This window comes from Stomoxys calcitrans, chromosome 2, assembly GCF_963082655.1.
Source record: "Stomoxys calcitrans chromosome 2, idStoCalc2.1, whole genome shotgun sequence".
In the NCBI taxonomy this organism is placed as follows: domain Eukaryota; kingdom Metazoa; phylum Arthropoda; class Insecta; order Diptera; family Muscidae; genus Stomoxys; species Stomoxys calcitrans.
The window spans coordinates 23,394,774-23,411,202 of NC_081553.1; the positions used below are offsets into that span (position 1 = coordinate 23,394,774).

Sequence of the window (16,429 nt, forward strand, 5' to 3'; positions counted from 1 at the left end):
TTGTTTTTCAAAATATTCCCCATTAAGATCTATACACTTTTGCATGCGTTTGAACCAAATGTCGAAGCACTTTTGCCACTCTGTTTGAGGTATCTCCAAAACATGCATTCTGAATGCATCAACAGCTTCTTCAGGTGCCGAAAAACGTTCACCTCTCATTTTATTTTTTACGTACGGAAATAAATAATAGTCATCCGTTGCCAAGTCAGGACTATACGTCGGATGATTCATCAAATCTATGTTTTGAGTGCTCAAAAATGCAGTTGTTTCGTATTTTTAGAGCATTTCTTTCGACCAATCGACACCAGTCTTTTTTGAGCGATTAATAATTCAGGGATTCAACGCGAACAAATTTGTTTGACGGTCTAATGTTCATGCATTATTGAATGTATGCTGGTCCCACTAATTCGTAAGGATGTCTCAATCTCACGATAGGTCACATGGCGATCTTGCAATGTCAGTTGGCGCACAATGGTTTTTGGAACAACAACTGATTTTGGACGACCTTCACGAAATTCGTCTTGGAGTGAACTACGACCTCAGTTGAATTCACCATACCATCGATAAACACTGAAGCTCCTTGATGGAGCTTCATCGCCAAAAATTGAATTAAGTTCATCGAGGCACTGTTGTTGAATTAATCCACGTCGAATGTTGTAAAAAATAATGGCACGAAAATGTTCACGATTTAATACCATTTTTTGGGCGAGACGAATCTTTTAGGTTGCTGTAAACAACACAAATATCGCTCGTATATCAAAACGTTCTGAGTACGTATAACCTCACAAATTTCAAGCTTTACGATAGAGCTGTCAGTTGGCAGATTGCAACACTAGGGTTGTCCAATCCCGATATATAAAAAGCAACCCTTGTAACAAAGTCATAAAAATTTTCAGACAATTCGGACAAGAATTGCGCCGTCTAGAGACTCAAGAAGTCAATATCCAAGATCGGTTTATATGGCAGCCATATCGAAACATGATCCGATATGGCTCATTTACAATCCCAACCGATCTACACTGAAAGGAAGTATTTGTGCAAAATTTCAAGCGCCTAGCTTTACTCCGTCGAAAGTTAGCGTGTTTTCCACAGACAGACAGATGGACATGGCTAGATCGACTTAAATGTCATGGGGATCAAGAATATATATACTTTGTGACTTGAATATATATACTGTGGGAGTTGAGGCGGCAGCATCTGCCGGAACGTAATTGAGCCAGAACTACTCTGGTTTGCCGGGGGAGGTCAATTTCTTCAGTTCTAATGGGAGGCGATCGTTCTCCAAGGACGACATTCACCTGGTGGCCATTTACCGCATCTGCTACCGTGTCTGCATGAATGTTGTCTAAACCTGCTTGATATGTCGCTTGATCTAGGGGTTCTCTCTTGTAGCGCTGAACCTCACGCTCTAGATCATGTAGATCTACCTTAAGGCTTCTGGGTGGTGGATATCTATCCACAAGATGATGATTTGGATGGTCTCTGCGATAACAGCCCAAAAGGTATTGCATGTAGTTATGGCTTCGCACTAGTAGGATCTTTGCTCTGATGAAGGTGGTCCACATGAGAACTGAGGAGACAGCACGTTGCAGTTCGGCATTCTGGCAGATCTGAATTTTATTCCACTGCGTGTCACAAAGTTGACGAGACCACACAGGCGCTGCATAACTTACCACAGACCAGCCAATTGCTTTGTACGTGGTCAACAAGGTTTCTTTGTCTGCACCACAAGTGCTGCCAGCAAGTGACTAGAGGACCTTGTTTCTACTTTTGACTTTATCGCAAATTGCTGTGGCATGTGGGGAGAATGTGTAAGAGCTGTCAAATATGACGCCAAGTATTTTGGGGCACTTGATGGTCGGAGGAGTGCAGGCCACCGTAGCGCAGAGGTTAGCATGTGCGAGGCTCGGAAGGAGTAATGTCTCAAGCCTTTTTGCTACTGGTGAGAGAAGGGAGATCGGTCTGTACGACTCCCCAAACTCGGGTCCTTTCCAGGCTTCAGTAGCGGGATCACCCTGCCCATTTTCTAGACATTGGGAACTATAAGAGTGTTCATAGACAGGTTGAGAACAGTAGTAAGGTACTCAACTCCAGGTGAATCCAGATTCTTCAACATCAATGTAAAGATTCCGTCGGGACCCAACGTCTTAGATGATTTGGCGCCACGGATGATATTTGTAACTTTGCCCACGGTAAATTGTGATGGCTGTTCATCGGCTCGGAGACCACGAATACGGCGAATGGCTCTCCTCATTGCTCTGTCACTCTCGGGATGCACAATAAATTGATGGTTGAACAAACTGGCGCATCTCTTCGCATCACGGTTATTTCGCCAAAAGTGACTGAGGTCCTGTCATCCCGCCTACTGGGGTTCGAGAGTGACTTAACAGTGGACCACAGCTTGCCTTAACCGGTGCCTAAATTACATTGCTCCAAGTGTTCCAGCCACAAATTCCGCTTATGCTCGTTGACTACCCTGTTTATTTTCAGATTCATCTCGCTGGTTCTGGAGTTAGTGGGGTCCATACAACGAATCCCATCATATTTTCGCTAGGTGTCCGTGTTGATTTTATTTGAGCTACTCTTCTTCAAAGAGATGTTCTTTTCTTTCTTACGGTGTTTTTAAGATACGATCTCGCAGATGTCCCCTGAAAATTCCATTTTATCGTTGGATTTATTTGTGCAGCTAAAAACCAATGGGCTTTGATTTTGCTTCTGTTTAGAATAGAAAGCAAAATAAAAACCTTTTTAAAAAGTTAAGGCATACAGTTCCTATTATTTTCAGCAACAAAAATCAACAATAAAGTGAAACAACCAAAAATAAGGAGACAAAGCTTGTGTAGGGTGTTTACGATTATTGTAAATTTAAAGGAAATATTGTACAATAAAAATAGAATTTGCTGATGTACGTATACAAATATGTTAATTATAGAAATGTTATTATATCCGGTTCTTAGTCTTAGAAAAGCTACCTTAAAATTATCGCATAAACACCTTATTCAATTATTCTTTCTATTTTATTATTATTGTTTTCTCTCTCAAACAGGCCACCATGTTATTGAACACGAACGTCAAAAGATGAATGACCTAAAAAAGAAAAGCCACAGCGAAGCACGTGCTCAATACCTGTCGAAGCTCAATCGCAACAGTGGTGGAGGTGGATCAGAGTAAGTAATTAATATTTTTCCCATATCTGTAATACACTTATTGCCGGCTAGCCTTGCCTAGTCTATCTAGCCGTCTGGAGTCGTCTACCGTCCGCTTGGAATTGTTCATTCACTTAGTAGTGTAATCACTGCAATACATCATTGTGTGATCATTGTATATACATAGAAGCTTTATATGTAGTCGGCGACAACAACACGGACCGCATCAATAATAAATTGAATCACCAAGCATCATAGCCACCAACAAAAACAACAACAACAATGGGCAGCTGCTGGCACACTCAATTAGTTGAGAACTAATGTTTGCTTTATTTGTTTGTTTACTATGGCTGACTACGATTTTGGTGGCATCAAAGGCTGGGACAGAATGAAAACGAGCAAACATACGAACTTATTTGTTTGCATTCCGATTAAGATTAACAATTAACACAATTTTTTTGATCAATGCAAATAATACAACAATGTTTCAGTTTGTTATAGTGCGTAGTATATGGGAGATTCCCGAAGAAAAAAAAAAAAAATAGCGAAAGAAGGAAGTAATTAAATAAAAATAAATATGAAAATTTCATATTAAAAATTAAAAAAATTGTAAAAAAACAAAAATTAATCAAATTATAAAAAAATAATAATAATAAAAAAAAATTAAAACAATTATAAAATATTATATTATTTTAAAAAATATAAAAAAATATATTATTATAAAAAATACTAAAACTAATCAAAGTAAAAAGAATAATAAATAAAACATATTTATATTTAAAAAACCCCTATTTCTTAATAGAATGTTCATGGGCAAAATTTGCAATATTAAAAAACATATTAATACCAAAAAAAAATAATAATAATAAAAAAAAATAATCATAAAAAAATTAAAAAAAAAAAAATTAAAAATAAAAAAATCTTATATATAAAAATCAATTTGTGTTTGTTTGTTAGTGTGTTCCTTATAGACTCAAAAACGGCTGAACCGATTTTTATGCAATTTTCACTGATGGTGCATAATAATCCCGTGGTGAAAATAGATGATTTAAATGTCATGTACCCACCATAAAAGATTTTATTGGCACTCCGTTCCGAGTCGGATACTTAAAGGAGGTCCCTTATCATTGAACTTAAAGTAGAATCGGGCGGCACTGATGATGCAAGAAGTCTTCTGCCTGTTCGTTAATGGAATGTTTGTGGACAATTATTCAAGGATACTTGGCGCTACATTTGGCAGCATTTACTCCATAGGTGTAAGAATAAATCCATAATAATAGTAAAATTTTTAGCCAAAATAATACAGCTGAAGCAAAACAGCAGTTTCGAAAATTCGATATTTCCTCTCCCAAAAATGTCCTCTCCTCATTCAATCAGAATAGGAGGATTTTATTCGAGGGAGAATAAACTCCCAGGGAGTTTTCAGAATTGGGCTGATAGTAACCTAAAAATAAAAATTTGGTATCCAAATTTCGGATTCCCATAACACTACCCAAATAGGACGTTTTTCAGGGCCATGTCACTCAGTGGCCGCCCCACCCCCAAAACACCCCCCAAACCGGACATATTTGCCGACTGTGAAAATTTGGGTTTCAAATGAAAGGAATTTGGGAGTAGACCGCGAATCTGATATCAACATTCGGGACAGACTGTCTAGAGGACGTCCCACCCCCATAACAACCCCCAAATAGGACGTATTTTCTCCAAATACGGGACCAAATTTCTGGGTGTCTATGGGCTTCAAATAAAGGTAATTGGGAGTAGAATACGAATATAAATGGGGAAATAAAATGTGGGGCCCTGTATTTGGGGCACCGCCCAATGTGGATACCTGATTCATACTCTACTCCCAAAAACCACATTTGAGCTACATATTGCTATAATCGGTATAAATGTTTGGTTCAAGGGAAGTTTAAGGGATGAGTCGACCCTGAAAAACTTAGCCATAAAATAGATATCAGATTTGAGCCCCTTTTTGCCATATTCCACAAATATGTCCAGACACTTTGCCCTTAAAGTAAGTATAAGATTCATGATCTACCATCAAATACATTTTATATGAACCCCATAATCGCTAAATAAGTTCTGTTTGAGTGTAGGGTGGTCCCTAGGGTCTTTGTCCCGAAAATGAGTGTAAATTTACCGAAAAATATGAGTATCAATTCGACTTAAATATGGATATATTGCCATGGTTGGTAAATATGAACCGTTTGGGGTACTTTGTAAAGATCGGACCAAAATTGTGGCTTCTACAGCCTTAAACGGTCATATCGGATGAAAGATATATATGGGAGCTATATCTAAATATGGACCGATCTAAATCTGAACCGATTTTTATTAAAATTTCCAGATATATTAAGTACAGTAACAAAACAATCCGTACCAAATTTTGTGCAGATCGGTTGAAAATTGTAGCTACTACGGCCATTTAAGTGCAAATCGGGCGATACATATATATGGGAGCTATATCTAAATCTGGACCGATTTTTATGAAATTTTGCACACATATGGTGACGTCAAATAAAACACACCATGCCAAGTTTTGTAAAGATCGGTAAAAAATTGTGGCTTCTACAGCCTTAAACGGTCATATCGGATGAAAGATATATATGGGAGCTATATCTAAATATGGACCGATTTTTATGAAATTTTTCACACATATTAGGACGTCAAACAAAACACCTCGTGCAAAATATTTTAAAGATCGGACAAAAACTGTGGCTTCTACATCCATAAAAGTTCATGTCGGATGAAAGATATATATGGGAGCTATATCTAAATCTGAACCGATTTTTATGAAATTTTGCACACATATGTAGACCTCAAATAAAATAACCAATGCCAAATTTTGTGAAGATCGGACGAAAATTGTGGCTTCTACAGTCTTAAAAAGCCATATCGGATGAAAGATATATATGGGAGCTATATCTAAATCTGAACCGATTTTTTTTCAAAATTAATAGCGTTTGTCCTTGAGCCAAACAAGTGACATATGCTAAATTTCGTGACAATCGTACAACAAATAAATACGACCTGCACTTTGATTACAAGAATACATGGACTCACAGACGGACAGACGGACATCGAAATCAGAAAGTGATAAATCGAATCAGAAAGTGATTCTGAGTCGATCGGTATACTTATCAATGGGTCTAGCTCTTCTCGTTCTTGCACAAATCTATAATACCCTGTACTACAGTGGTGGTGCAGGGTATAAAAATGCTGATATAACTCATATGCAGCTGCCTGCATATTTAAATATTTTTATTTTCATGTCCGGTTTTCTTGTTATGTCTCTCCCTCGCTCTTTTTTTTTATTCATTCCTCCATCTCGTACAAAACATTCAATTCAATCAGTCTCTCGCCTCTAAGCTCGATCCACATAGAAATCCAAACAAAGCTCATAACTCATAAACAGTTCAAGGGAGACCCTCACCTTTAAACGTTCCCAGCGTAATCGGTACTTGGGCCCTCGCGCAGCTGGTTTGGTGTGAATGAATCTTCACAAAAAACTCGCGTCATCACCGTTTTAAGTTCGAAAAGCGACAATGGTATTGAAAAGCTTTGAAAAGCAAAAAGTGCCAAGATAAACAAGTGTTATCACTTGGTTATCAGTGAAATTAAATAAACAAAAGTTTGTTCTCCAGAGTGAGCGAATACTATTGTCCGAGTTGTTATAAAGTTGTCGCTAGGCCACCACCAATCAGCCAAAACAAGTTACCAATTGTTTATTCTTCTTGGTTCTTTGGTTGTGCTCAATGAAAAAGTTGGTGCTTGCTTCTGGCTGCTGACGGCTTTCTTGGCGACATTAATTACTCATCCGCGTGCGGTATAAACTGAGAGCCGATTCTGCAATTGTTGCTCTTGCGACTGGTGCATTTTGTATAAGGCATGAATTGAGTGCGAACACGTATTGGACGTTTATAGCTCGTTTTGTTTTTCTGCACTTGCCATTGACTTGCCCAACACCGCGGCGTGCTACTACGATTGTTGTTGATATTGACGCCTTCTCTGGCCCTCCTCATCAAAATATCCAAACAGTGGAAACGCAAATCCCCCGAAATTTCCAAGAATTATGAATACTTTCAGATCGACGGTTTGTTGCTGGTATGGTAGAGGCTTTCAAGCAGACAGACAGAATATTAGCTTTTTTGCTTTGTGTGTGTGTGTTTGTTTTGTTTTGCTTCTTATTTTTGTTTATATTGTTGTCTCTTTAAATATTCACAAGCAATTAAGTTACGATGCGATTTTCTTTTAATTATGATGATAATATTCTTTTTTATTATTCTTTGCACATTTCAGTTGTGTGACTAATAATGAGGAAACTCAAACGGATTTGCCCCTACACCAACAGAAACAACAACAGCAGCAGCAGCACCCTATGTTGGATAAAGAGAATCGACCAGCAACAGCAGTTGAGAGAAGCAATAATAACAGCAGCAAGGTGAAAACAACAAACAATAATAGCACAACGAATGAAAGTGTAGGAGATTCATCGAATCAGGTAAGTTGCACTCTCTCCACCTCTATGTTCAGTCAGTGGTGGTTTGGTATGCAACCAGAATAAATGCGTGTTAGAACTCATTTGGTGAATATTTGCTGAGTGTGTTGATGTGTTGAATATCTGAACATAACCACCCACTTTTTCAAATGATTCAAATAATGGAATTAGCAAGGTTTTGATAATATAATCATTAAACAAAGTTCTTAGGAAGACTATTCCCTAACTAACTACGGCACTTGTCAATATATGTAAATACATATGTCGACAGGTTTTGAACTAAAGAGGTTGCATAATAATAGACCCCCAAAAAAGTGAAAGACCCACAAAAAATTGAGGTTTATAACAAGAAAGGCGTGTTAAGTTGGCCGGGCCGAATCTTATATACACTTCACCATGGCTTGCATTTGACAAATTTTATGAACGCCTTTTTGAAATACAGTGCGCGAAATAAATATAGGGTCACCCAAAAATTCCATGAAAAAGTGAAAATGCCAGGAATTGATTTACTATGTTGTTGTTGTTGTAGCAGTTTGTTGTGTTCAGGGCGCCCCGGTAGCCGAGTTAGTAGCGTGCTTGGATTACCAGTGCGAGGTCGTGGGTTCAATTCCCGCCTGAAACCATGTCTAAAAGTTGTCTAAGTGAGTCTGTAAAGAACTGCCACTCTTACCTAACCTAACCTAACCTTGTTATGTTCTATCTTTCGTCTGCTTGATTCTGTTGAGTGTTAAGTCCCAGGGGGACTTAAGATGGGGTGCGTCCACAGGGGTCTGGGTCTGGCTGGGCAGTTAAACAGGTGACGTGTATCGTGCGGTCCCTGGTTACAATCGGGATATACATCTTGCACGTCGGCATCAATCCTCGCTCTGTAGAAGTTAGGGCGGCTGCATCTGCCGGAACGTAATTGAGCCAGAACTACTCTGGTTTGCCGGGGGAGGCCAATTTCTTCGGGTGCAATGGGAAGCGGTCGTTCAGCTGGTGGCCATTTACCGCATCTGCTACCGTGTCTGCATGAATGTTGTCTAGACCTGCTAGATATGTCACTTGATCTGGAGTTTCTCTCTTGTAGCACTGAACCTCAAGCTCTAGATCATGAAGATCTCCTTTAAGGCTTTTGGGCGGCGTATATCTATCCACAAGATGATGATTTGGATGGTCTCTGCGACAACAGCCCAAAAGGAATTGCTTAGGCAGCATGTAGTTTCTTGTGTCTTCGCAGAATCTTTCTCCCCTAATGGAGGTGGTCCACATGAGAACTGAGGAGACAGCCGGTCACAGTTCGGAGGGCGGCATTCTGACAGATCTGAATATTATTCCACTACGTGTCACAAAGCTGACGAGACCACACTGGCACTGCATAACTTACCACAGACCTGCCAATTGCTTTGTACGTGGTCAACAAGGTTGGACCTTGTTTCTACTTTTGAGTTTATCGCAAATTGCTGTGGCATGTGGGGAGAATGTGTAAGACCTGTCAAATGTGACGTCAAGTTTTTTGGGACACTTGATGGTCGGAATCGTTTCTCCAACGACCATCACAGTCAGCTCAGTATTCACCGTATTTGTAGTGAACAATGCGGCTGAAGACTTGGTGGCAGATATCTTCAGATTTTTTGCAGCGAAATATGAGGCAAGTTCGTTGAGGTAGACGGTCAACCTTTCGCATTTTCAACATTGGGTGGGGGGCCTGATGCCACGATCGTACAATCGTCCGCATATGATAAGATCTCTATGCCATCTGGAGGGGATAGAATGGAGAATAGGTAAAGGTTAAACAGTGCCGGAGATATCACCCCACCTTGGGGAACTCCCTGTTTCACTCTACTGTGCTTCGACCTATTTTTATTTACTATTGATTTACTATTATTTATAAGCGTTTTAGCTATTTACAAAATATAAACCTTAAATTAATCAGTTTTAACTTAAAAATCAAAAAATATTTCAAATTTGTGGAAATTTGGTGCGAAATAAATATAGGTTCAGTAACGAAATCTTACAAAGGTCTGAAAATATTTTTAAAATAAGTCATTGATTCTGCCTCCATTGTATTTGTTTACATAGAAAATACGATCTTTTAATCGAGTAGACCAAGTTTGAAAAACTTTTGTGGGTATTTTGGCCTATGTGGTTTTATTGCGGACGTACATTCGTTATGCTTCCCATATGTAAAAATCTTTCGTTATTTCCTCATATGACTTCGATGGGTTTTATATCTGGACTACATACGGGCCAATTCAAAACTTTAATTTTTTTGGAAGAAAGCTAAGCATTATCCTGAAAAATTATGCCGGGGCCCAATAATGTTCTATTATTTTCCAGAAATGGTAATTCCAGCATGCTTATTACTATTGATTGCTATTTATGTAAACCTAGCTAGGAATATTAAAAACATCGGGTCCATCAAAATCGAACATTTTTTCTTCAGTAAACAATACCTTTTCCATTTTTCTCCAAAATCCATGTTTTTGTAGCTTTAATTGGCCTTTTATCTTTATGAAGACTAGTTAATGCAGGGCAAGTCAATCTATTCGTAAAAAATGACAAGGGTAGTCGGGTTATTTATTTGCGATGCAAACACATTTTCTTCGCAAGATGTCAGTATAATTATCGATTTTTGAAGTTGTGAAAGTTTCGGGTTCACCCAGGTCTCGATCTTGTATTATAATTAAAATCCAATTATAAAAAAAAATCAAAAACATTTTCGGATCTCCCTATTTTTTTGCAATCGCCCGATTTGATAGCTGTTTGATCTGTAAAAGCTTATATTTTTTATTTTATTTGACGCTTTAAAGGTTTCCTAGAACTCGGACATTTCTAAGAAAACAATTAGGTAAAAAATCCATATTTTGACAATTATCACATGTATTGATCGTCAACAAACCAAAAATAATGTGGTTCTTTTTGTCAAGCTTCATAAAAATTCCATGTCCAATCCCTTAAATGAGCTGAACCTATATTTATTTCACACCCGCTTTCCATAAATTTGAAATATTTTAATTGATTTTATTGAAAAACGTAAAAATTTTTGATTTAGGTTTTGTAAATAACTAAAACAGCTATAAATAATAAAAAAAATTAAAATTAATTCATAAAAATTTTACTTTCACTTTACTCTTTATGTTTTTGGGTGAACCTATATTTATTTCGCTGTATGTAGGAGCTAGTAAGTTATGGACTGATTTATCATTGCTGTTAGAATTCATAAGAAAATACCACATTCATAATTTTAGCCAAATCTGCTCAAAATTGAGGCTACCAAGGGCTCAAGATGTCAAATTGGGAGATCGGTCATTGAGGATTGCGAATGAGCTGGTCTACAACCTGATAAAGCCCTCATATAAACCGATCTCCCAATACTTGACATATACTTGACTTTGTCAACTTTTTCGCTCCCCTCATCCCAATGTGGCACGACACCCAATCATAGATCTCTTATAAACATCCTTCCAGTTCATCCATTCCGTGATCACTCAGATCTACGCCTGATGAACCACATAATGAGGAGGCAGGCGAAATAAGCTTGGTCTTTGGTCAATGTAGGCATCCGGCTTTGGGCCATCCGTATAGCAAAAGCTACCATTTGCCATTTGTGCAAGGGTTCGTCCCGTCCGTAAATTGTCGTCTTATGCTGACGGCAGAGTGCGAGCGAGAAGCGTTGCTATGATATGGTGATACGACGGCGCTACAAACCTCTGCTCGTGTTTTGTTATGCCATAGCGCAAATGCTGTCAGAGTAAATGCTACGTACAAGCGAGACGGTGCTAGTGCGAGCGATAAAGCGTGTTGTGCAATAGTCCCTTTGTCTCTGTATGATTTTCTTTGTTTATTTTTTAATTTTGCCGTGATTGAGCTGTATTGGATTCATTCTTTTGCATTTCGATGGCATTGATCATTTTGTGTTCAATATTAATTATATTTAATGAATGAATAAATAATATTCCGTTCAATCAAATTTTGCTCAAAAGTTACTTTTAGTTTTTTGGTGGGCAGTATTGAGGTTTATATGAAATTTGGCATCCTGGTTTAATAAAAAAATTTCTCCGAATGATTTTTAAGTACAGAGTACAAATGATGGAATTTCCCATTATTTCTTCGACTTTTGTTTATTACATGAATTCCTTTCCTTCTTTGAGAAACGCATTGAAAGTATTTTGCGAAAAGAAAAATAATTCATCTGAATCCATCTTGAGTAAACAAACTCGAAAAATCTGCAGTTCTATTTCATTCCCCTAGAACTACATAGATTATCTGACAATGGTGCGACCTACTCCACACATACACACAGATACAATTTAATTTTTTTAAGGTTAAATTTTAGTAAAAATCACTTTTTTATTTTAATTACTTCATTTAACTCTGTTTTTTTATGTTATGTGCTTAAGTCCATTGAATTATGTAATAGGAAGTTATGAATGGGAAGGGGAAAGATGGAGCAAAGTATGGAAATTCGCTATAATTTTACATTTAAATTATCAAATATTTGTTTTTGTTTTTCATGATATTTGTTGGTGTCTTCAAATGTTTTACTATACCAATACATTTGTGTGCACTGTATAGCACTGTGGATCAGTGCAACAGCTGAAGGAACGACAAAAATTTCTATGTGGAATTTGTATCGTGAGAAGATGTGGCTAATACTGAAAAGAAGTTGGATGGAGGTCAGTTTGGCATTCAATATTATTGCGGAACACATACTCGTAAGGCTACGGGTGCACTTATGCAAAATAGGTGCGGCAAGGGACAGCGTATTCAGGGCATGCGAGAAGATGATAAGACGTTGTTGGAATATTTCCTATGCTGATGTGCCGCTTTCGCGGCTAACAGACTCCGGCACTTACGATACCAGACTTAAACCAACTTAGCGGCATAAATAGAAGAACGATTAAGCAACACAAAATTCCTGGCGCGAATTTATTGGTGGTTCCTTTTTGAAATTTTAAGCATACACTGATAGAAAAAAGACCATTGGTGCATGATTTAGCAACGTCTGTGCTTTGTTCAAAATATTGTTAGCATGCGCGGATGATTTTGCGAACGAGGGTTGCACAGTGGGGGAAAATCAAAAAACTATTAAAAAACGTCCCGTGTGAGACGGGTATAAATTTGAAATTTCTTTTTGAAATTTGAAATTTCATGTGGAATATTTCAAGGTTCTGGTTGTCAGTATTTTGAAAAATTGCAAATCTGCTGCCAAATCTTCATGGTTGATTTTCGCAATGGCCGAAAATCGCTTCAAAAAAGTACGCTTGAGGTCTAGGTTAGGTTGAAAAGAGAGTGCAGATATTAATCCGCCCCATGCCACTATTAACATACACCTAAGCAAGTAATCGGCTTGTTGTGCGCTCTAAAAACTATGAAGTAACCTCTAAAAAGAAAATTTTAAGTTAGGAATTACGTGCTACTTACAATGTGTTTGGTATGTTTTCCATACCACTCCACTAAGTTGGTTCATGTCTGGTATTGTGTCCCCACCTAAGTGCCGGTATCTGTTAGACGCAAAGCCGGGCAATGACAAAGGAAATTCTCCAACGTCTCATCATCTTCCCCGCGTGACCTACACATCTTAACACTTGCCGCACCGATTTTACATACGTGAGCTCGTAGTCCTATGTGTCCCGTTATGATACCAATAGCTATGCTGACCTCCTTCTTACTGCTTTTCAGTAATAGCCTCGTCTTCTCACGATCTGGATCTCCCCATAAGATTTTCGCCGTCCTACCGACCGTTTCGCTGTTCCACAATGTTGCATGCGCATTCGTCGCCCACAGTCCTTAACTCGCACTGCGTCGACCCGAAAGGCTTCGGGTTAATTAAGTTTATTGACGGCAGTCCTCTGGCCTTCACCGCCAAATCGTCTGCCCTTTCATTTCCCCTTTATTCCGTTATGGCCCGGCACCCAAACTATGCGGATTGTGCCAACCTCAGAGAAGGCGTTAGTCTCCTTTTTACACTGCAAGACTTTTCGTGACCTTACCGTCTTTTTTGTTATTGCGCTTATGGCAATTTTACTGTCGGTAATTATGCGTTAGCACCACACCATTTCAAGCATTCCGTGATAGCCCGGATCTCCGCCTGCAGGACGGTATTACGGTCTGGCAGTCTAAAACAGATCTCAGTCCCTGGGTTCTTAATGTAGATCCCCAGGATCACTCTGTCCTCTAGCTTTGATACATCTGTGTAACATGGTCTTCCAGATGGCAATACTAGGGTTCCGTCAATCCAAGACTGTGCCGATGGCAGCAGTGCCTCGCACTCGACTTCAAGGTTCATCTCAGGTGTCCAATCGAATTCCTCTTCCCTTCCCTTCCTCTACTTTACTTTTCTACTTTAATTTTTTTTTTGTGCAATTTCGACCAAAATCTCCTTCGTGTTTTGCAATTTGCGAAGGCGTTTGTGGTTCGATATTATTTTTTATGCCTGTATTTTTATTGAAAAAACTTGCTTAAATACCTTGACTTTTTCTATTTTGTTTGTAAACAGATCTACAATAGATCCCTTAATTGGGCATATGTTTTCTTTACTCCATATATCCCTTATTGCCCATGAACATTCCGCTAAGGAAAAGGGCAAACTTCTCTCATATCAATGAGTGCAGTCCGATTCAAGTTTGAGCTCAATGATAAGGGGCCTCCTTTTTATAGCCGAGTCCGAACGCCGTGCCGCAGTGCGACACCTCTTTGGAGAGAAGTTTTACATGGCATAGTACCTCACAAATGTTGCCAGCATTGGGAGGGGAAAACCACCGCTGAAATTATTTATTTTGGTGGCCTCGACAGGATTCGATACCAGGCGTTTAGCGTCATAGGCGGACATGCTAACCTCTCGCTATAGTGGCCTCCCTTGTACCACATGCAAACAATTTTTTGCTCCTAACAATATTTATAGCCTCCACAGCAAATTTACTAAAAAAATGCAGACCTCAAGCGGATTTTCGAGCACTAATGAAGATTTGGCAGAAATTTTTCGAAATACAGAGGTGATCAACTTTAGAGGCCTGCCAAAATGCTCCTCGTTAACCTCAGCTCTAACCATTTTAAATTTCAAAGAGATATCTCTACACGTTCTCACACCTCATCTTTTTTACTAGTTTTTTTTCGATTTTCTCCCACTGTGCGTTGTAGATTACCGTTTTGAATATCGTTGTTTTTAAATTCGTTTCTCAGCAGCACACAAAAACGTTGTGCAGTCATGACAAAAAACTGTGCACTTGCAATTGTCAGAATGTGAACGGTTGTGGATAGTTTCGAACGTTTCGTTCACAGAAAATAGTTGTTGATTGATTCACTTTTATGAATAATGGGATCAATTTGACAACGCCTTGCTTGATTTTTGTAGGTGTACAACAAGCCGATTGCTGGCTTAGGTGCATGTCCTTAGTTACATTGGGCGGTTTATAATCCTAACCTAACTTTATCGCTTTTGTACAATGTTAAGTCTTTATTTGGTCACTTCATATATGTCCGAAAACAATTTACGCATTTCTTAAATCAAATTTAAATGTGTTTATTCTATAATTATTCATCGAAATTAACATCAACAACACCAACTTTCAACAGTCATGCGTGATTTTCAACCATTATTTATAGATTTTCATTAACAACTTTTTCTTCATGACCGTACAATTTATTAATAAAAAATTGTTCATGGAAGCGGAAGGTTGTTTACTTTTTTCCTATTTTGGTAGAAAATTTTGAGATGAGTAATATCTTCTTATGGGAAATTCGCTTGGCTCCTATAAATAATTCAAAACACTCACTGTGCATTAAAGGAATTTATATACATGCACGGTAAAATAAGGAAACTTCTGCCATATATAAGAAATGTGTCCGATTTTTGCATCGATAATAAAGTAACTTTTATAGCTAAGCACTAATGTTGCAAGACACATTTTACAGAAAAATTTTACTTGAAGTTCATAACCAACACTACCTAAGCGTCAGAAGTTTTCAACAGAATTGGAATCCTGTTGTTTTGCTGCCTCCTGATTTTGTGGTTTATAATTAAAAGTTGTAAATTTTTGCGCAAGAAAAATAAACCACATACCTCATGCGATGTTTTCAGAGATAATCAATTAAAATTCAATTGTAAATTCCTCAAGCATTGATCATCCTAAGGTTTCCCAAAAACAATTTGAAAGATGCCTAAATATTGAAACGCCACAAAAAGATTTAATTCGCACATTGGAAAATTCAGATACATACATACATGTGCGTAATTTTCTTCTTCTTCCTCCTCTGGATAGACAAATTTAATGAGTATATTTTTTTTGAGTTTATTGACATGTTTATAGTAGACAAGAGTGTTTATTTTGCTTTTTTTCTCAACTTTTTGCACTTCAATGAATTCCAGTTTGTTTTGACCTCATGTGAATACGGACTATTTTATTGTTTGTTTTTTATACTGAGAGGAAACTGGAAACTGATATATTTTGATTTAGCTAAAAAAGTATTTGGCGGCTACTGTAATATTTTTGTTCTCAATATTCACGCTATCTAAAGGTATAGGTATAGACATTTTCGCAAAATGTTTGTTGCAAACAAAGCTAAGATTTCTTAAAATGAAATATCGTTGTTCGTTGCAGTAATCCCTGCGATAACTGCCAACCAAAAACAAATGATCTTGAACGCACAGAATCTTCCAGCCACGATTTGATCTGGCGGAGCTAGTATTAGGAACTTAGCGCTCTTAAATATATGGAAGTTGCTTTTTCGGGGAGAAAATGGGTTTTCTGGTACAATTGGATCGAGTGAGAATGACCGTGAACAGATAAAATGGTTAAGA

General features: G+C 38.0%; 1 protein-coding gene across 3 annotated transcripts in view; it reads left to right on the forward strand.

Moving 5' to 3' along the window:
• LOC106084158 (pleckstrin homology-like domain family B member 1) overlaps positions 1 to 16,429 on the forward strand; it is an 81,464-nt gene that overhangs the window by 45,040 nt on the left and 19,995 nt on the right. For all 3 annotated transcript variants that reach the window (XM_013247660.2, XM_013247661.2, XM_013247662.2), the window contains 2 exons: positions 3,047 to 3,167; positions 7,449 to 7,650. In XM_013247660.2, coding sequence (XP_013103114.2) covers positions 3,047 to 3,167; positions 7,449 to 7,650 — 323 coding nt within the window. The remainder of the gene's footprint in view (positions 1 to 3,046; positions 3,168 to 7,448; positions 7,651 to 16,429) is intronic.